Genomic DNA, 21,289 nt, shown 5'->3' with positions numbered 1-21,289 from the left:
AGTTACAAAAAGGGTATTTTGGAAAATAGGTAGAAACAAGAGAAGAAACACTAGAGATATAAAGAAAGGTTTGATGTCCAATTTTAAAATGGAAACTCAACGTTCCAAATCCATTAAATCATTTACAAGCCGACAAATGAAGACCGGCTATGCTTTCGTTGGCTTCCTTCTGATTCTATCTTCTGTTTAAGAACACGTACTATTTGGCTCGGCTTGCTCCTTTCAAGCCATGGAAACTTAGTATTTAAGAACTGTTTCCACCCAAACCGTTTCGAATCAAACCGTTTTGACGCGACCCGTTTCGACCCGTACCGTTTCGACTCAAACTGTTTCGACCTGTATCGTTTCAAATCGAACCTTTTTGACGCGAACCGTTTCGATCCGAACCATTTCGACGCGAACCGTTTCGACCCGTACCGTTTCGAGTTTCGACCAATACCATTTCGAATCGAACCGCTTCGACCGGTACCATTTCGAATCGAACCGCTTCGACCTGAACGTTTCGACCCGAACTGGTGGTTGTGGTTGACGGGGTGATGGATTCCAATTCATTTGACAACCAAATACAACAAAACTGGAATTGAGATTGCAATTCCAATTGGAATGTTTAAATTCCAAATCCAATTCCTTTAAATTCTAATTCCTATACAAATTCCAATTCCAATTCCTAATCATCATTCCGCGAAACAAACGCCCCCTTACGGGGCGTTCAATTCGTAGGAATTCAATGAAGTTTAAATGAATTTGAATCTGAATTTCATATCTTAGGATGTTTGTTTCACAGAATTTGATGAAATTGGAATCTAAATTCCAATCTTCACGTGTTTGGTTGACAATGAAATTGGAATTGAGCATGAAATCCTTCAAACTCCTTGAACTAAAGGAATTCAAAATCCTTCCGATATGTGAAGGAATTAAAGTAAATTCATTGGAATCTTCGACCGTTTCGACCCGAACGGTTTCGATCCGTACCGTTTCGACGTGAACCGCTTCAACCCCTACTGTTTCGAGCCCTACCATTCCGACGCGAACCGTTTCGACCCTTACCGTTTCGACTCGAACCGCTTCTACACGAACCGTTTCGACGCGAACTGTTTCAAGGCGAACCGTCCAAGATATACTCGATTCCAAAGTGGTAAAATTGATCACAGAGTTTAAGAATTGCGGTTGCTAACTTGGTCGTAAAATGTTATCAAAAAACAATTGCGACCATGTAAACGGTATATGTAACCGTTTTAACAATCTAAATAATTTCTTGTGTATATCATATGTTAGATAATAAATATATATAAACAAATGTTTTGAAAACCGGACCGGGCCGGCCGGGATTCGAAGCCTGTATCGGGCCGGTTCAGCATATCAGTTCGTTCTAGCATCAGCCTGGGGCCGGACGGTTATATTATAAACAAAACTTCAGTCGAAAACTGATAAAAGAAAGAAATTATTATTATTTTATATAATATATATTGTTTATAGTTGAAATTGACCTAAAGTTTGTTGAATTGTGTGCACTTGACACTACACTAATAAAATACCAAGAACCTGACCGCTTATTTGATGTGTTGGGTTTTTATATTACCTTTACACTTCAAATGATAATTCAACTAGTTGATGCCCGCTCGTGTTGCGGGCTGATGGTTGAATAATTCTTAATCAATTAAAAAACATTACTATAATTTTGCTAGGAAAAAAACTAAAATAATGATAAGAACTTAATTTTAGGCTCAGGGCAAAACTGTAATTTTTCAGGATTAATAAGCGAGAGTTAGGCAGCTCCTTGACACGAAAAAAAAATCGAGTCAACCAGTTAAAACAAAAAACTTTTATAGTTTTGTTAAAAAAACTAAAACGATGGAAAAACGTTATTATGAACTGAGGGCGAAATCATAATTTTAATTCAGGGATAAAATCGTAAATTAAATGGACCAATGGAGTGCCAGGCAGCTGCCGGCATGACTGTATTTTTATACCGGGGGCAAAATTGTAATTCAACCAGGAAAACAAACAAAACGATGGAGAAAATGTAAATTTAAATTGAGGGCAAAATCGTAACTTGGCTGTGAAAAAAATAAAACTATTTGCAAAGCTGTAAATTTAAACGAGACAAAATCGTAATTTTGAACCGATAACAAAATTGAAATTTTTAGCTGAGAGCAAAAGCGTAAATGTATTTTTAAGTGGGGGTAGGAAAATAATTTTGAACGAATGACAAAATTGTAATTTTAAGAAAAAAAAACTAATGGCAAAATTGTAAATTTAAATGGGGCAAAATCGTAATTTTGAACCGAGGGCAAAATTGAAATATTTAGCTTTGAGCAAAAGCGTAAATTAAATTTTAAGTGATGGTAAAAACATAATTTTGAACTGATGACAAAATCGTAATTTTAAAGCGGGATTAAATCGTAAATTTGTTGGGTCAATAGGGGAGTGTCAGGCAACTGTCTGACACTATTACCCTAATCGCCTATTTCAGCCAACAACTGAAAAGCACTATTACCGCTCTTAAAAATGTACGTATTGAAAATATAAAAGAAAGTATTGATCATGTATATAATTAATATATCATTGATGATGACACAGTAGTTATATAATTCAGGTTCATTAGAATACACGATGCGGTAGTTTGGAAATGGTGTGGAAACCCTCCCAACCCCCCCCCCCCCCCCCTCCTATGTCGAAACATCGTTTTATGGGGTGGTGCGGGGCAAAGGTTCTTGATAATATGTGGTTGGTTGTTGTTGTTTGGGTTTGTTTTGATTGTTTGTTTGAATTTAATTGTTTCTTTTAATATATATATTTTTTTTAAATTCCACCCGTGCTTTTTTTTTTTTTTTTAAGAAATCCCCCATACTAAAGTTGCCCTTTTTCTTGTAATTTATTTCATTTTCAATGACTTATACTTAAGTTCATGAAAATTAAAATGAATTCATCATGGGCAATACCGCAGTAATACACATCAAAGTATTAGAATATTAGGGTGTAAGGAGTGGTTAAACACTTTGGAGTGGTAAACCAAAAAACCGACCAATCAGAGTGCGCCATGTCAATCAGTCAAAAATGTTTAAACTTTACTGAAAAGTGTTGACAATGGTTTAAACATTTGGTGAAGTGGTAAACTTTTTAAATAAAAAAAAAGGAAAAAAGATGTGATTGGTTGAGATTGGAATGGACCCCACCCCACACCCCCTCTCTCTCTCTCCTTCCTCCCTTTGCCGCATCGGTGTTGGCTCACCGATTTCACAACAATTTCGTCAAACACTTAATGTGGCAAAAGGTTGGCAATGGTTTGCCACACTTTACTGAATCGGTAAAGGTGGTTTACCGAAAGCCACACCGTATGCCCTTAGTACTTGATTTCGCTTTAGGTTTGTAACAACTAAGTATTAGTACTTCATTTACCGATTTTATCTTTTTTAGATATAGATATATTAAGGTACATGAATACACAAAATGAAAATTGCAAATAAATTAAGTAATTTAAATCAATATATAGGAAATGTTCATGCTTACAAGACGGTAGTTACGTCTTTTGTTTGTTAGTAATATTTACAAAGTATTGATACAAAACTTCAGTTTTTGATATTAGATAATTAACTATAAGATAGTAATTTTAATTACGTATTCTTATGTATTTTAAAAAGGTTAATGAGTAATCTATTAGGGTATATACCTCGTTATTGGGTGTCAAGGAAAAGTTTTGTGCAAGAGAGTATAAAAAAATAAACTCGTAAGAAGACAAAAGAAAGCAAATAATAGAGGAATATTTATAATATATAATAGGGATGCAAACACCATTGGAACAACATTATATATAGTTCCACCCCACATGCAACCATGTAACTACTTTCCCCATCCAAAAATTAATTTTATAGAAAATTATTTCTTTTATAAGTTCCAAATCATATAGTGATCATGGCAGCATCCGAAACTAGCATGAAAACAATGAAACCCACAAAGAGAAAATTTGTTGGGGTCCGACAAAGGCCATCAGGGAGGTGGGTGGCAGAAATCAAAGATTCATCACAAAAGGTGAGGTTATGGCTTGGTACTTATGACACACCTGAAGAAGCGGCTCGAGCCTATGATGAGGCAGCTCGAGCCTTGAGAGGTGAAAACGCGAGAACCAACTTTGCACCTATGGTAAATTCAATCTCCAGTTCGTGGTTGGATTCAGACTCAAGACGCGCACATAGCTTTTCTTCGTTAAAAGTGAGGCTAAGCAAGAACTTAGAAAGCATCATGGCGCGAACCACTGAAAATAAGTCTTCATCAAAAAGCAGGGTGAGCGATCATTTCACTTTCGCTAGTATATTCAACTTTAAGGGCAATCACCAATACCAGAACATCAATGTTGTTGGTGACATAGAAAAAGCGGTACAACCTAGTGTGATTGTACCATCACAAATGGGACCGGATCATGATGTTGCTACAACATATAATTCGTCATGGGAAAGCTCAAGCGTGTCGGATTGTAGCAACGAGTGGACATGTTTTTCGACTAGACAACATGGGTTGGATTCAGATGGCTCTGATATCGGTGAAGGAAGTTATTTTGGAGACCAAATGATTGGAGGGTGGATGAGTAGCCCGGACGTTAGCGATGGTGGTTCGAGGAGTAAAAGGTTTAAGGTCTCTTCATCGGTTTTGGTTCCTCCAAAGTTCAGTGATCAAACCAACGAGTCAGGTTTTCCATGGTGAGATTTTGAAGTTAAAAGTGTTTGAATTGGCATGGGCCATCTTGTTTTAGCTTCGTTAAATTCAAATGTTTTGTTTGTGTATGTACAAAAATTGAAATACAATTATGGGTTTTACTTTGTATTTAACAAATAACCCAAATATTTATTGTTTTATTATGATATTATAATTAGAATGAATAATGTGCATAGTTATTATATAATATAAAGACTTTTGTTAATGTTGGCCGAAAACTCGAAAAGTCTTTACACAAGTCTATAAAACAACCAAAATAATATAGAATGTTGTTAACTCAAAGTGTGAAGATTTCTTGAATTAATTTGAGTCATATGTATCATCCGATGTTCAAAGTGTGTAAATTTCTTAAAAACCTAAATGACCCGTAGATAAAGAATTTTTAGTTTTTAAGTGACCCGCTTTGATTCCCTCACCCAAAACAACCTCTTGTCTAAATTCCTTTACCCAAACTGACCCATATAATAGTTTTTGGGTCAGAATTGTCCCCTCTACTTCCAAATTTGTTTTTGGTTACGTGGGTGAAGACTTTCCTGGATGTCAATTGTCATATGATTGCTCCCATCCACACACGTTTAAGTATAGATCTCTCCTCTAATCTACATCAAAAGCATTGTTGGTGTTTTGCGCATGACATTTCTTATAAACTCATTATCTCTGTAATTGACAAATATGGGCTTGCGTAAGATGTTACACTATCAATCCGAAAAGTAATATGTGTTGATGAAAAAATTCCATGTCTCAAGTTCAAAATTTGTTCATGATTTTAAAGTCATTTACTTTTCTAATTCTACACATCGACCAAGAAGTAATTCTACAATTTCCTCTCCTTTATGAATATCAAAAAGATTTTTAGTTTGTATCTTTTAACTTTATAAAATCTTTTCTTTTAATAAGTCATCTTGTCAACAACCAAGATTTGAGTGGCACCACAACCACACTCTATGGATAACCCAACATTCTTCCTCTTGCTACCATTATTCCTTTTAACTTTCATCTATGTATTCACCATCTCCAGCCGCCGTAACCACCGTCGTCTTCCACCCGGACCGTACCCGTTTCCGATAATCGGAAACCTCTTAGAACTTAGCAACAAACCCCACCGTTCTCTTGCCGCACTCTCTAAACGTTATGGTCCTTTGATGTCCCTTAAGCTCGGAAGTAGTAGAACAACAATAGTCGTTTCGTCACCCGACATTGCCCAACAATTCTTTCATAAACATGATCAATTGTTCTCTAGCCGATCGGTCCCCGAAACGGCCCGAATTATGGACCATCATAAATACTCCCTGGTTTGGCTACCGGCTGGAGATCAGTGGAGAAGGTTACGAAGAATTACTAAAGAATGCTTGTTCTCTGGCCAAAGTTTAGATGGTAGCCAACAACTACGCATGCAAAAGGTACGTACGAGTTAGATATCATATATATTCATATGCATCCATAATTCTTTTGTTGGACATAGATATGGTTATGAGTTATGACATTTGAGTATCCATTAGATATTGATATAGATACAAGTTTAGTTAGCTAATACCCTTTTGAGATTGATTGCGGAAAATGCATTAGTATGGGGCTGTTTGTTTACCTCTTAATTAGTCTCTTAATGATTCAGACCTCTTAGTTCAGCACTTAATGGTTCAGACTGTTTGTTTCACAAGTAGATGTCTGAATGGTTCAGACATTTGCCTCTGAATGTTTAAGATTTATACATAGTCTGAATGGTTAAGACATCTAATCTGAATTGGTCAGACATTTGCCTCTAAAACGGTTAAGCATTATATAGGCTCTTAATGGTTCAGACCTCTTACCGGTTCAGCACTTAATGGTTCAGACCTTTTACTTCTTTTACTGGTTCAGCACTTAACCATTCAGATGTTGCCAAACAACCCCTATGTGAATCTTGACTGATAACTTTGATAGACTAGGGCTGTTTGTTTTCAGCTTTTAATGGATTCTTAATGGTTCACTTACTGGTTTAGCACTTAATGATTCAGACTGTTTGTTTAGCGAGCAGATGTCTGAATGGTTCAGACATTTGCCTCTGAATGGTTAAGCATTATACTGGTTGTTACTGGTTCAGACCTGGTACTAGTTTAGCACTTTCAACATTTACCCCTCAGGGGCGAGGCTTTGGTTTTAGTAGATTAGGGTTTTCTATTCAAAAGGGTTGGCGGTGCAGTTTGTTGCTTGTCTACCTGCTATCCTTATGTAATTTGCCCTGATGATTAGAATGAAAATACTAAGAAAAAAAATCAATGATTGCTTGACACTTATCCCTTGGCGGACCAGCGGATAATTTGCCCTGATGATTAGAATGAAAATACTAAAAAAAAAAAATCAATGATTGCTTGACACTTATCCCTTGGCGGACCAGCGGCGGAGCTTGAACGAAAACTCAATGGGGGTCAGACTTTCAAAATCTAAATTCGTAGGGAGCGGACTCTAAAAAATCATATATTTTACACTACAAAAAGCTAGAAATTTTCGATAAAATTAACACACGGAAAAATTCGATGGGAGCCAGGACCCCAGCACCAATAAAGCTCCGCCCATGCTTTGCGCAGCATATTTACTCACCATCATTGAGGTTAGTTGCTCTCTCAAGTCAAATCTCGGTCTTCAAGAAAACGTGGCGTATGTGAATGGATCTGTTGTCTGCCACATATAAGTTTTTGGTTAACTAAAACAATATGTTAATAAAAAACAAGAAAAGTCAAATGATATTTTTTTTAATAAAATAAGAAAAGTCAAATGATAAGTTATCAGGCAAGATGGTCATTTTTACAATTTACCCTTTTGATTATACGTACTTGTAGGTACAAGAACTTGTTAACTATGTTAGTAAATGTTGTCAAGAAGAAAAAGCTGTGAACATAGGTGAAGTTGCATTTACCACAAGTCTCAACATTTTATCAAACTTGTTGTTCTCTACGGATTTCTCTCAATACGATTCTATGTCATCACAAGAAATCAAGGACGTAATATGGGGCGTGATGGAAGTTGGTGGAAAGCCGAATCTTGTAGACTTTTTCCCGATACTAAGGCCCCTCGATCCACAAGGCTTGACATCACAATGCAGTGTTTATGCTAACAAGTTATTTGCAATTTTTGATAGCATCATTGATCAGAGATTGCAAGCAAGAAGGATTTCTTCGTCGTCGTATGACAATCATTCTTCCACACAAAATGACGTTTTGGACTTGTTGCTTAATATCAGCTTCAAAGATGAGTCCGAGTTTAGTATAAATGATATGAAGCATTTGTTCTCGGTAAGTTAGCAATAGGCATTCATATGTATGTATATTAAATCTTAGATAATCATTTCGTAAATTATTATAGGATTTGTTCGTAGCGGGAACTGATACGGTATCAACCACATTGGAATGGGCGATGACTGAGCTCATTCGTAACCCAAAGGAAATGGAGATAGCTCGGTTAGAGCTTATTAAATGCATGCAAAGTAATGACAAAATTTTACAGGAACGTGATATCCCTCAACTCCCTTACCTACATGCGGTTATTAAAGAAACTCTAAGACTACATCCTCCGGCCCCTTTTCTTATCCCTCACGAAGCCACACATGATGTAGAAGTCGAAGGCTTCATAGTCCCTAAAGATGCACAAATACTTTGTAATGTTTGGGCCATTGGGCGAGACACAAACGTCTGGTCCAACACAAACGAGTTCATGCCAGAGAGGTTTTTGGACGTTGAAATTGACTATAGAGGCCAAGATTTCAACCTCATACCGTTTGGTGCGGGGAGGAGGATGTGTCCGGGGTTGAATATTGCTCATAGAATGTTACACACGATATTGGGTTCTTTGATATACAACTTTGATTGGAAGCTTGAAGGAAACATGAAAGCACAAGACTTGGATATGGAAGAGAAGTTTGGGCTCACATTGCCAAGAAATGTGCCACTCATGGCTATTCCAGTTAAGTGTGACCGTCTTTAAAATCGATGTACTTGCTTTTCTTGTCACTGATGTAGCCTGAATGACTCATGGATCATGTTCATTTGTTCTCAATAAAAGTTAGAAACTAACTGTTTCTGACTATTGAAGTCTTGCAATGCCATCTGAAGTCAAGCCTTTTAATTTATACTAGTGGAATTATCCCGGGTGATGCGGCCGGGAATTTCGATGGGTTTCAGTTCGGGTTGTTATGGTACCGTAAGTCGTTACAACAATCGAAAGAGGAAAACCAAAAAAATAAAGTTATGACCTGCCAAAAAGGACATCGACACGTTGTTTTACATAGATTAAATCCATAAAAGCGAATACCGATACATGTTTCGATAATATCAATACCGGTATAGATGTTTTCAGTCATAATCAAGTCGGTTTGTCACGGTACCGGTACATTACTGACACCCGTATAGTGTACAATGACATAGTAAACAAAAGCAAACTAAACTTCATTGCACGTTCAAAACATAGATACACCGACAATGTAAAAAGTTGTAACGTTCGGTTTTAACGACCTACACATTATTATCCATCTCGTAACATTTAAAAGAGACGATGAAAAGAAATTTCGGAAGGACCGTAAAAAAAGCTCCATAACTTTTATTTTTAAACTTTATTAAAGTTTTGGCAATGGCTAGTAACTTTACTAAAGTTAAGGGACATGACTGTAAATTTAGTTAAAGTTCAGGAGATGTTTAGGAAACAAATATAGATTTTGAAAAACAAAACGGGCTTGAATGGGATCGAACCGGGTAACTGTGTTGACAAACAAACAATCTACTCCACCACCGATAAACTAAAAATATACCTAAAAACAAACATGAAAACGTATTATATTTGACCCGACTTATTTGCGAAAGAATTTTACGTAGAACACCAACTTAAACTTATACCAACACATACATAAAAAAATTATGTTTTTTTAAGTTAAAAATGGTACCACGCGTTGCGGTGGCACAGAAACGTAAAGTAAGTCGAATTTATACAGTCTAATGAAAACGTATTATATTTGAGCCGACTTGTTTTAAAACCAAATTTATGTCAAAACGTAGACAAGCTGAAAATATAAAAAAAAAAACAAAAACATATTACATTTGAGCCTACCAATTTTCAAAGAAACGTAATCAACTTAATTTATACTGACAAATACATTAAAATAAGTACGTAAAAAATGATTATAAAGTTTTTAGAAAGTTGAAGGGTTGTAAGTGCTAATACTAAACGTTGAAGGATAAAAGTTAAAAAAAAAAATATACTAAAAGACAAAAAAACAAAAAATAAAATAAAATAAAACTAGTGAGATTCCCCCGCGCTTCGCAGTGGGAATTCTGCCGGTATATGTTTGCTTCGTTAAGGTACCGGTACCGATGTTGTTTAGTTAAAATTTGTTCAGTTGGTTTGCGTTCTATGTTTAATTTTTTTTCAACATTACGATATAATTTTTACTGATAACGAATATTGTATCTCGCGCTATCATACCAAACTAAACCGAAACCGGCTGAACAACATTCGTATTCGTACCGGTATTATTTTTTTATTGTTTTCTTTTTGATAAATTGACACCATATCACTACCATATCGTACCGAACAACATCTGTGTCGGTACCGGTTTGTTTATATTGTTTTTTCTTTTGATAAACTGACATCTTAGTGCTACCATACCATACCGAGCATCGGTACCGGTACCTGCATTCATTTTTATGGTTTTCGGTTAAAAAAAATTCATTTATACAACTCTATCTATGATAATAAATGAATAACGTTACCAGTATTGTGACACTCTGAACCAGTCGGTGCCGTATGAACAACAGTGGTTCTAATACCGGTGTTCGTTTTTATCGTTTTCGGTCATGTAAAAAATGTGTTGATTTCTATACCAAGTGCATGTATCGTACCCATACTGTAACGAACCCAACTGCATCGACCTAATACGCGCGGTAACGTACCATCACAACGCGCGAGCAAATAATTGAAATGTTAAAAATAGATGCGAATTTTATAAAACGTTAACACTAAATACTTAAATTAAATAATCAATAAAATTTTACTAATAAAAAATACTTAAATCTTATTGGTTACTAGTTATTATTAAAAATAACAAATAAATACTTAAAAATTATGATTTACTATTCATTATAAGCTTCAACTAATACGTATAATAATAATAATAATATGTATAAAAAAATATACCAAATTTCACAATACTGAAAACATTATAAGACTTGAGTGGGTTTTCAATGAAAAAAAAAACTAACTTTAACAAAACACTTAACACTATACAGAGTGTGGGGGTTTGAAAAGGGGACGTGAAGCGTCATATGGCAGCCACATCAGCACCTGTCAGAAAAGTGGGGTGGTGCCAAAAAGGACGGGGTGGGATGCGGCGCGAAAGGTTGGCATGGTGTGACAAGTGACATAAACTTTTTATATTTATTTGAGTAAACTGCCATTTTGGTCCCTATGGTTTGGGCACTTTTGCCATTTTAGTCCAAATCTTAAACTTTTTAAATCTGGGTCCCTGTGGTTTCACTTTTATTGTCATTTTAGTTCAAAATCCAAAAACTCTCTATTTTGACTGTTGCAACCTGATTGTTTTATCTTTTTGTTCAGGGCCATTTTGGTCATTTTAATTTTATTATAACATACTAATATCTAAAACACATGGCAGACCATCATCTTCTTCAAAGTTCAACTCAATATCCCTCTCACCACCACAATCCCCATCCTGCACCGCCACCAACCACCGTGCAAACACCGCACCACAAGAACCTTGCCGGTTACCCTCTTCAGCTCCCACCATCTTCTCCTTTTTCCCCCTTTCAGTTCTACAAGGAATCAAGCAGCTAAACTCTGATCCAAATGCCCTCAAAACCTCACAAATAGTCACCGGAAAATGCACCCAACTCCTCTGTACCTGTGAACATTCTTGATTCTGACTTTGACTTTGATTCTGATCACCATTTGGGCAAAGATTCAAACTTTCTTTATCTTTATAACCTTTAATTCAAACCATCTACCACACCCTCCATCTCACTCCTAAGCATAACTATAACACATCTGCAAAACCTGCAACTTGCCGGAATAACGAAGCTCGCCGGAAATGTTCAGAAACCCTCCACCCCCTCGTTCGGTATACTTTTCTCACCTCTTTTCATTTGTTTTGTCAATCATAACAAAACCCCTATAGATGCAATGTTAAAGCTAACCTGTACAACATGAATTTGGGGTTTGAGGTAACTAGGGTCTCGGGTTGGGGTTAAGTCTTGAAGATGATGGCTTCTCCAAACGGATTGCTTCTCCAAACGGATCTCCGACTAGCTCATCCTCCCCAAACCAATTTCTGGTCAATTTCTGGAGAGTGATGGGTGTCACACCCTGACTTTTGCGGAAGCGTGATTATGGTGTGACTTTCTTAATATCATTGCATTCAATCATAACATCAACTATATGGTAAAACCATAGGTTTGTCATCCATTAAATAAGTGTAAACATAACATCATCGTTTTAAAACGTAGACTTCAAATTCAAGTTTTACAAATCATACAAATTGTTTATGAGTTCATTTAAGGCTCGTCAGAAGTTAATGAATAACACCAAGGTTTGGAAGACGTGTCTCGTCCAGGAATAAGACACACCAACCAAACTCAAAGACCATGGATGACATCTTTATTCTTAACGCAGCATTAAAACTTCCAACGCCCGCCAGATCCACTTTACAATTTCCCTGAAATAAATGTAGTTTGAAAAACATCAACAAAAGTTGAGCGAGTTCATGTGCTCGTTTGTGTGTATGTATAAACCTTTGAAACGTTGTAAGTATGTATGTAAGTCCCTCGTATGTAGCAATTAAGGAAAAAAAGATCACCACTGGGTTGCAAAGCCAATGGTATGTGTGAAGTGATGCAGGAAAGACTTAAACCTAGCAGATTTCGTCAATAAGACATAGTCACCTCATGGTCCACTCAGCGGACTCAGGGGTGGGGCTCGCTACACCCGAATAGATCTATCACTCATGTCCCTCGGTCCTACGACGAGGATTAATGGCCTTAAGTGCTATACCCACCACTCACATGATCTAGAAGTAACCCTCCTTAAGCTAATCATACCATGTAATAAAACGTTTGTAATAATCGTAACATGTATTTCACCGCCGAAGTATAAAACTAAAAACAGTTAAAAGAGGGGGGGTAAGTGTAAGTTTGAGTGGTAACTAGTTAGTTAATAATTCAAATCCAAGTATATGGTTGCTAGTGTTAGTTACTAGATATTCTAGTGGGTGTTATGGTGTTCGGGGATCATAACTAGCCAAGAAATAATTAAACAATGTTTCTGGCAATATTTTGGTGTTCTGGGTAATGTCCGGTTGTTCGGTTAGATACCGGTTCGTTAAAGTGTCAAGCTATTCCGTTTAGCGATTTTTAAGTACCCTTTTGTGACACTTTTATTTCCCGATGCTTAGGAAAGTATCCAGGACCGTTTAGTCATGTTTCTACATAATATTAATGTATTTAAATGCTGAATTGCTGAATTTTCTGCAGAATTCTGCACTTTAGGTAAGTTTTAGGCACTTTCCGGCACTCAAACTATCGCCTAGTGACGCAGTTTTATGGTCCTTACTTCCCTACACACCATACTAGTGTAGTACCTTGTCCCTGGCCCATACTGGGTCTCAAAACACTGTCTGTCTATGTACCGAACATTGTCAGCATCTTCTGAGTTATCCGCTAACTGTGCTAGCTGTGCTTTGTGCATCGTTTTATGTCACTAAAGTTTGTATGTAAAAATGATGTGATAGCATGAAATGTGATGCACATGTGAATATGATGCAAAAAATCAGAAAGCAATTCAAGTCATAAATTGTAAATCAGCACAGTCATTAGGCACTAATCATAGTTAATTAATTGTACGGACGCATGCAAATTTGACAGTTGTCACATTCTCCCCTGTTAAGAAAATTTCGTCCTCGAAATTTGTACCACCTTATCTCCTTAGGGTTGCATTATGCGTGTATGTATATGGATAATTTTGAGGTAGGTAATCACAAAACCGAATCAAACCTTATTCACATCAGATGAATCCAAGTATATATAACAACACGAATCCGGTTAAAAGGTATGTGCTTTTAGCAGTTGATGTCATAGGTACAAGCCGTATTGACATATAGTTTAGTGTAGTCCAGTTAACAGGGGTTCCACAAAAGAGAAGTTTCGACTAATAGGATTCTCAAACGATCAATCACAATATGCAAACAAGTTTTCACAAACCATAGCATCCGCTATATGAACTCAAAATCAACAACTTGAATATGAAAATGATCTGTCAACTTTCGAATAAATAAATGGTAAGGATTAGCGTGTTGACATTTTTGAATTGCGAAAATACACCGAATGAAGTACAAGCGAACCTGGTGTATCATTGTCTTAATTCGTAGTTGCATTAGGAATGTTTAAATGACAGGTCAAACAAAAGTATGCGTAGTTTTGTGTGAAGCAGTTGGCCATGATTAGTACAAGCTACAAATTCGCAATGACACCACAAAGTGTCGTAATGACAAGATTCAAATTTAGTGGTGACTGAACAAGTTCACCGTGTTTGAAATCAAATAAAAGCATGCTGAAACAGTTTGAAGATTTGATTTACACAATGTCATAAAGTTTTCAGTTGAATACGGAATATCAAAGAGCCACTGTTTTTGATCGAGGATGAAAAGTATTAAGTACTGCAAGGCATTCGACTGATAATGAAAGAATCGTTAGGAGGTACACCGTGCTATGAAATGAATCTATGTACTGTTGTCTTAACACATAACTGTGTTGAGACCGTTTTAATCGTGTTAAACGGAACGGATTTAGAGCAAGTTAATAAACAATTAAATCCGTATATAGGGTGCGTAACTTAAATTAGCGCAAGCTTCAATTCTGTGAAAGTATCACCGCAAGGTATCGAAATCAATCAAAAGATTTAGTGGAGTCGTAGACCAACCAAGTCTACCACGACTTGAAATGAAAGAATCTTTGCAAAAATATTTGAATATGATGTTCTCAATATATCATATGACGTCTTAAACTGAACACGCGAAATGGATGAGTTCAAGCAATTGAACTTGGTTTCAGCGTAACCCGGCAATAAACGTATGTATCAACAAAGGAATCTCGGCATGGTCACAAAGATAAACCATGAATGTAACTTGAAATAAATGAAGTTTCAAGAAAGTGTGTTGACTTGATAGCAAAAGAGCCAATAGTCACAATAATGTAGGTCATTCGAATCACAAATCAGTAATTAGATTTAGCGTCATAATATTTGAACTTCAATGAAGCGTTTGAAATGAGACCGCATGCGTAGCAAATGGCGCATGTGTAACATATGAGTTTTCAAGAAATGAAACAATGAGTATTTGCTAAAATGGAGAAATGACCAAGTAATTGAAGCAAATGTGTGTTCGCTCTCAGCGAAGAAAATTAACGCGATGCAACTACCTTTAAGGGTAGTAGAGATGTAACATCTACTTGCTAGAAGCAAAAGTGAAGATTTCAACAAAAGAAATTCAAGTACTTTTATGTTTGGTTAACTGCAATGGCATATATGCTTGAGTTGACAGATGTGGTTCCTGAGTAACAACCTTTGTGAATTTGGACCTGGGTTCCCGATGGTCCTAAGTACATGTTTTCTAGATTCTTAGAGTTTCGTATTCGGTGTAGAATCGTTTTGTGCATCGTGTAGGAAACACCATTCTTGTGTACGTTAAAATAAGTTATTGTCCCACAATTTCCCCGGTATACTTTCTTTCTGAATTTGCAGCTAACGATACTCGATCATCGATCAGTCGGGAAATAGTAGTTGGATCCTCACGGCTAGTTAAATAAGTAATTCGTTAATCCTTAGCAAGAGTCACCGACTCTTGTTGGTTAGCTCGTTCGGCTCCTGGTAGTTTGATGTTCGCACGAAAGCTATCGTCCTTTCTCTCGACGAGCAGACTAGGGTTACCCAAAACGGAAAACTTGGTTTGTTATCTTCCTTCTCTCCCCACTACTGAAACTACACAGTCAATCCTTGCATTTCCGAAGGTGTAAGCCGCTAGGGTGCATTAACTACAGACGCGGCGCTTGGAATTAAATTGATGCGAAATTCGACTTGTCGTTGAGGAGATAAGTCCGACAAGTCTTTGGGGGAGACTTCAGGGTATCCCTTTATCACTGGAATATCTTCGTGTTTTGGCCCTTCGACTCCCTTGTCCACGACATGACTCAAGAAAACAACATATCCTATTCGCAAACGACTTTCGTGCCTTCAAGCAATTAGGAATCTGAAGAGGCGTATCCTGCTTCATGAGCCACGATCGTTCCTTCATTCGCCATCGGGATGCGGATATCAGTCTCCGCTCGATCGCTTGACCACCAATCCATCCCACTTTCCTCGTCGAAGCTTCCCAGCTCAGCTGGCAGTAGATCAAGCGTAAACTCACACACACTCCGGGTTCTATCACGTCGTTTCCAAATACTCCGTTGGCTTCCACTAGCTTCCCATTAGCTAGTTCTATCGAGTATGGGTTATCTAACTTACTTGCTACTAAACCAAGTGTACTTTCGAACTCTAGAGATGCGAAGCTAAAATTTGCAACAGTATCTAATAGCACAGATGCATAACGTTGAGTAATATGGGACGTACCGATGTCCATGCTTGGATTCCTGGTGTGCTCCCCTAGCTTTGCTACTGAGCTTTTATCCTTGTGCCTGATTCTTCTTAGGGCAGTATTTTCTGAAATGATTCTTGCTCCCACAGCTAAGACAACTTGAGCACGTTTTTGTTTGTCACTCGTCCTGCCTTTGTCGTTGTTTTCTACGTGATTCTCGCTGCCATCTTGGCCTCCATTTCTATGTTCAGTGTCTTGCCTACAAGTTTCCTTAGGATGCCCCCTCTTACCACAGTTATCACATTTTCCATATTTACATCGCCCGACATGATAACGTAGACAATTGTCGCACTTAGGTAGGATACCCATGTAGTCTTTTCCCTTTTTGGCCTTCTTCTTGTTACTCGCCCGAGTAACCTTCTTGAAACCTGTGAGCTTTCTCTTGTTATCCCCAGATGACTTTATAGGAGTCTCATTTTTCTCTTCCGGAGTGGAAAATTCTCCTAGTCTAACCGCTTCTTCAGTGAGCGCCACGCTTATGCTGATAGCTTCGGTGATTGTTAGGGGTTTAGATGTTGTGACCAGGCTTAAAATCTGAGGGGCCAATCCCCCATGAAGCGTTCGATCTTCCTAGATTCTGGTTCCACCAAACGCAAAGCAACTTGTGATAACTCGCAAAATCTCTACACATATTCAGCTATCCTTGGACCTTCCATTTTCAAGTTCCACAGTTCAGTCTCCAACTTCTGGACTTCTGCCCTAGAGCAATATCTTTTACGCATCAATTCTTTCAGTTTGTCCCACATCAAAGCATTCGCAGCAGTTTCGCCCATTGTCTGAACCTGAAGGTTCCACCATGACAGAGCCCCATCTACAAATAGTCCAGCTATGTAAGTGACCTGATGTTCTGGGCGCATTTACTTAGTCGCAAAACAGAATCCGTCTTCTCAACCCAACGCACAAAAGCTAAGGCACCCCCAGTACCATCGAATTCTCAAGGTTTGTGGTTCAAGAACTGCTCGTAGGTGCAGCCGCTGGGTGGATTATTTCCTAAGGCACCTCCGCCGTGTTCAGAGAGAAGGGCCTCGAGCTGTGCGATGGCCCGTGAGATACGCCGTTGCAGTTCTGATTCTGCTGTCGCCGGTAGAGGGTTGTTGGTATTGATGTTCCCTTGTATCGACATCTTCTGAGAAGAAGATCGGTTAGGTCAGGTCTTAGTGTTCAGGGAGTGCATATAGTTGTTTAAAGGTCATTTGTACATACACATAATAGGTTATCATACCAACCAATCAAGCAATAGCATAATAATAGCATAACCAAGTAATTTGGCAATTATGTTTAATGAGAGCATAGCTAGTAAGCACGTAGCATAAAAATTATAGCACACACATATAGATCAATAACGTGCTTAACGAAGACATAGCGACTGAGCTTTCATTGGTCATTGGTCACAAAGTATTGTCGCATGTTTAATGATGATTTGGCTCTCATTATTCCTTGACCACAATTGTATTATCTTCCAAAATGTATCGCATCAACAGGGACACAGGGTTACCCTACCCTTGTCCATTAAATATATTAGTGTATCAAAATCACGTAGTCAGATGTGGTCTTCAAAGTCTCCACAATTCCGGCTTATCATTAGTGTCTTTACCCAAATGTAATGCAATCCGCATAATCCAGAAACCAACTATGCTGGTGACTGAGGTGGAGGAGGAAAGAAAAGTAAATTGTTAACATGTGTGAATCCCTCATCGAGCTTGTATATACGTCGAAGTAATCAACTGATCTACCGCTTGACAGTGAAGAAACGAGCAACCAAAAACCCGGGAAAGGTGAATAGCAGCAGGCGAGAGTTCAAAAGGAATCTTTGATAAATGTGGAGGACCAAGGTGTACTAGCAATAGACAGGGTGGAGGACGTGGTGTCAGCTCAAGCTCCAAAACTCTGCGACTTATATCCTCAACTATAGCTGATGTTACGAAAGTACTCATTCCGTGTGTAGCCTCCATAATGTGAGGGATGGTAAAAATCAGCACAGTGTATTATAGGAACCATCAAAACGGCTCGTCCAGTGATATAGAGGTGAATGTAGCAAACGGTGCGGCCTGTGGGGTTGTAGAAAATGCTGCAGTAGCAATAGGGATCGTTACACGGGTGCCGACCTGGAGTACCATTTCTGGGGTGCGGGTAAGTCCTAAGAGAAAGCGATAGGCATGCCAGTGCAATGGACGTCGGTCTCCATAAGAGCAACATCAGCGGGTGAAGGTTCAGGAACAAACGTCTCAGCTGATAAGAAGATCATTAAGTGCAGGTACTGGGTCATGTATAAGGGATGCATTGTCTGGTAAACCAAAAGAAACAGGGTCGTGATCAGGTAAGGGTGCAGGATCAGCAGGTGCAACATCAAGCTGACCCAAAAGGTGCAGAAGCTAGCTCAGGAGCAGGCTCTGGGTCATGTAACGGTGTGGTGCCTCGAGCAGGTGATAGTGCAGCAGTCACGTTGTCGTCGTCTGCGTCAGTAGTAGAACGCTGTAATCCGGCTGTCTGTAAGGCTGCAGATGTCACAGACTCAAAGGAGTCTGAATCGAATGCATGCTAGGCTCAGAGGATAGCTTATTAACAGGGGTCTCAAACGTGAAATTAGTTACAACGTTCTCGTCTAACTTTCCATCATCATGGGTGTTATCAGAAGGACTATCAATAATATGTCAATGTCATCATCAATTATTCGTTGAGTAGCCAACCTTCGGAAGGAATGTCCACAGGAAGCGCATCGTCGAGGATCGGAGCCATGGTGTTCACCATCGGGATGACCAGTGATGAGGTGGTCATGGACTGAAACAAGAGTGAAAGGAGGATTCCTGTCGGAGAAGCCAGCAGCAAGGGTAAATCGTCGCCAAAATCTGGTAGCGCGGATGGTTGCAAGTCGTCCTTGCCCTTGGTCAGCATGTCAGGGTCACTCTCAGTGTCTGGCGTAAACATCTCCGGCGCAGGTGCAATTCTCAGGTGCAATTCTCATTAACTGTGGTGGTGGCCATAGGGTCATCACGTCTGACAATTCGCTTTCTAATCAAGGTGACATGTGTGCCGGTACATATTAGTCATAGCACGTATATCCATAATAATTACTAACAATTAGCGTATGCAAATAAAAGTGATTTATCATGTAGTCATGTATTCACATTATTCTTCCTAGTCTCTCAGACTAAACTTCCCAGTCTCTCAGACTAAACTTTTCCCCAGTCTCTAAGACTCAATTTCCCCAGTCTCTAAGACTGAACCTCCCTCAGCCTCTAAGACTGAACCTCCCTCAGCCTCTAAGACTGAACCTCCCTCATCCTCTAAGACTGAACCTCCCTCATCCTCTAAGACTGAAACTCCCTCAGCCTCTAAGACTGAACCTCCCTCAGCCTCTAAGACTGAACCTCCCTCAGCCTCTAAGACTGAACCTCCCTCAGCTTCTAAGACTGAACCTCCCTCAGCCTCTAAGACTGAACTATGAACATAAATTTTGAAATGTGATTGGTGTCTTTTGTTTGTAAAAATGTTTGTTCCCTGGATCTGGACGTTTTGTGTATGCAATGAAAACATGTTGTAAAACATTTTCGTGAGAGCCCTAATGATCGTAGTCTAGACTCGAGAAAGAATTGTAGTTCGCTACGATCGAAGCTCTGATACCAAGCTATCACACCCTGACTTTTGCGGAAGCGTGATTATGGTGTGACTTTCTTAATATCATTGCATTCAATCATAATATCAACTATATGATAAAACCATAGGTTTGTCATCCATTAAATAAGTGTAAACATAACATCATCGTTTTAAAACGTAGACTTCAAATTCAAGTTTTAAAAATCATACAAATTGTTCATGAGTTCATTTAAGGCTCGTCAAAAGTTAATGAATAACACCAAGGTTTGGAAGACGTGTCTCGTCCAGGAATAAGACACACCAACCAAACTCAAAGACCATGGATGGCATCTTTATTCTTAATGCAGCATAAAAACTTCCAACGCCCGCCAGATCCACTTTACAATTTCCCTGAAATACATGTAGTTTGAAAAACATCAACAAAAGTTGAGCGAGTTCATGTGTTCGTTTGTGTGTATGTATAAACCTTTGAAACGTTGTAAGTATGTATGTAAGTCCCTGGTATGTAGTAATTAAGGAAAAAGAGATCACCACTAGGTTGCAAAGCCAATGGTATGTGTGAAGTGATGCAGGAAGACTCAAACCTAGCAGATTTCGTCAATAAGACATAGTCACCTCATGGTCCACTCAGCGGACTCAGAGGTGGGGCTCACTACACCCGAATAGATCTATCACTCATGTCACTCGGTCCTACGACGAGTATTAATGGCCTTAAGTGCTATACCCACCACTCACATGATCTAGAAGTAACCCTCCTTAAGCTAATCATACCATGTAATAAAACGTTTGTAATAATCGTAACATGTATTTCACCCCCGAAGTATAAAACTGAAAACAGTTAAAAGAAGGGGGTAAGTGTAAGTTTGAGTGGTAACTAGTTAGTTAATAATTCAAATCCAAGTATATGGTTGCTAGTGTTAGTTACTAGATATTCTAGTGGGTGTTATGGTGTTCGGGGATCATAACTAGCCAAGAAATAATTAAACAATGTTTCTGGCAATATTTTGGTGTTCCGGGTAATGTCCGGTTGTTCGGTTAGATACCGGTTCGTTAAAGTGTCAAGCTATTCCGTTTAGCGATTTTTAAGTACCCTTTTGTGACACTTTTAATTCCCGACGCTTAGGAAAGTATCCAGGACCGTTTAGTCATGTTTCTGCATAATACTAATGTATTTAAATGTTGAATTGCTGAATTTTCTGCAGAATTCTGCACTTTAGGTAAGTTTTAGGCACTTTCCGGCACTCAAACTATCACCTAGTGACGCAGTTTTATAGTCCTTACTTCCCTACACACCATACTAGTGTAGTACCTTGTCCCTGGCCC

General features: G+C 38.4%; 2 protein-coding genes across 2 annotated transcripts; both read left to right on the top strand.

Annotated features, from left to right (window-relative positions):
- The first annotated feature begins 3,912 nt into the window (after positions 1–3,912).
- LOC110944394 (ethylene-responsive transcription factor RAP2-2) lies at positions 3,913–4,698 on the top strand. Its single transcript, XM_022186057.1, has one exon. It carries the CDS (start codon positions 3,913–3,915, stop codon positions 4,696–4,698), a length of 786 nt encoding a protein of 261 aa, XP_022041749.1.
- An 811-nt stretch (positions 4,699–5,509) lies between these two features.
- Positions 5,510–8,788, top strand: LOC110864709 (cytochrome P450 76T24). The gene is made up of 3 exons (XM_022113828.2): positions 5,510–6,110; positions 7,527–7,979; positions 8,050–8,788. The coding sequence occupies exons 1-3, from the start codon at positions 5,655–5,657 to the stop codon at positions 8,665–8,667; spliced, it is 1,527 nt and encodes a 508-aa protein (XP_021969520.1). The 5' UTR covers positions 5,510–5,654; the 3' UTR covers positions 8,668–8,788.
- The last annotated feature ends 12,501 nt before the right edge of the window (positions 8,789–21,289 follow it).

The sequence above is a fragment of the Helianthus annuus genome, chromosome 6 (assembly GCF_002127325.2).
Source record: "Helianthus annuus cultivar XRQ/B chromosome 6, HanXRQr2.0-SUNRISE, whole genome shotgun sequence".
NCBI lineage: Eukaryota > Viridiplantae > Streptophyta > Magnoliopsida > Asterales > Asteraceae > Helianthus > Helianthus annuus.
Note: the sequence above shows the minus strand (reverse complement) of the source record. Positions and strands in the feature narration are given on the sequence as shown.